General features: G+C 62.7%; 1 protein-coding gene across 1 annotated transcript in view; it reads right to left on the bottom strand.

Annotated features, from left to right (window-relative positions):
* Positions 1 to 136: 136 nt before the first annotated feature.
* The window catches only part of LOC118452750 (RNA-binding Raly-like protein), an 11,530-nt gene continuing 10,705 nt past the window's right edge, over positions 137 to 961 (bottom strand). Inside the window, exon 8 of the mRNA XM_035898808.1 lies at positions 137 to 459. Coding sequence (XP_035754701.1) covers positions 421 to 459 — 39 coding nt within the window. The 3' untranslated portion in view covers positions 137 to 420. The remainder of the gene's footprint in view (positions 460 to 961) is intronic.

The raw sequence follows: 961 nt of genomic DNA, 5'->3' as shown, positions 1-961 counted from the left end.
GAGGTGACCTGTGCCGTAGGGGCTGGGCACCCAGGGCTGCTTTCTCTGCACCCCACAGCACCCTGTTGGTGGGGTGATGCTTGCACGCAAGGCAGCCAGGAGTTGGGATGCTCCTTTGGGATATGGTCCTATTTTTTTGCTCCTCCCCCACTCCTCTTGGCCACGTCTGCTTATCCCTAGGTCTGAAAACAGGAGGAAAAAGAAAACAAGCACACTCGAACACAAAGACTCCTCTCGCTACGGCTGGCCGGCATCTCGCCGGGGTGGGACGTGGGGCTGCCGGCGCCAGCAGCAGGGAATGGCTGTGCCAAGAGCGGGCACCTCATGTCGTGCGTGGCGCTGGCTGGAAGCCTCAAAAGAAATACGAACACAAGACAGGAAGGGCTGGCCGCGCGGGGGGGCCACGGCACCCCCTTCTGTCTACTGGTTCCCCTCGGGGTCCAACATGTGGTTTCTCACCTGTAAGGAGAAACACAGAGGGTGGCTGTCTTCTGGTGTGCCTGGGCAGCAGGATCACACCCAGCGCCCTGCCCAGCACAGGGACCCCCAGGGTCCCGCAGCCAGCGGGAGGACATGGGTGCGGGAGCAGCAGCTCTGATAAAACGTATTTCTACTCTGAGGGGTATTTTTGCAGCCTGAGCTGCTGGATTAATGCACACTCAGGGGGTTGCTGCAGGGTGCTGGGGGCTGTCCCAGTGGCACGGGCGGTTGTAGCCCCAGCATGCAGCCGGGACGGCTCGGGGGACCCTGATGGAGCATCTCTGCTCCAGGCATCCCCACCAGGACCCAGGCGGCAGCAAGTGGGGAGGAGTTTCAGGAAAGCAGAGAGCCCGGCGCAGGATCTGGCCCTCCTCTTACCGTCTCCTCCGTGTCTGTGCTCTCCTCGGTGCTGTCGATGTTGCGCAGGTCGCTGTGCCCGTCAGCTCCCGTCCCCTCCTTGCCCCGGGGGTCCCGTCACCCC

The sequence above is a fragment of the Egretta garzetta genome, unplaced genomic scaffold (genome assembly GCF_000687185.1).
Source record: "Egretta garzetta isolate BGI_Z169 unplaced genomic scaffold, ASM68718v1 scaffold27, whole genome shotgun sequence".
Classification (NCBI taxonomy): domain Eukaryota; kingdom Metazoa; phylum Chordata; class Aves; order Pelecaniformes; family Ardeidae; genus Egretta; species Egretta garzetta.
The sequence above is the reverse complement of the archived record's forward strand: the minus strand, read 5'-3'. Positions and strand labels throughout refer to the sequence as shown.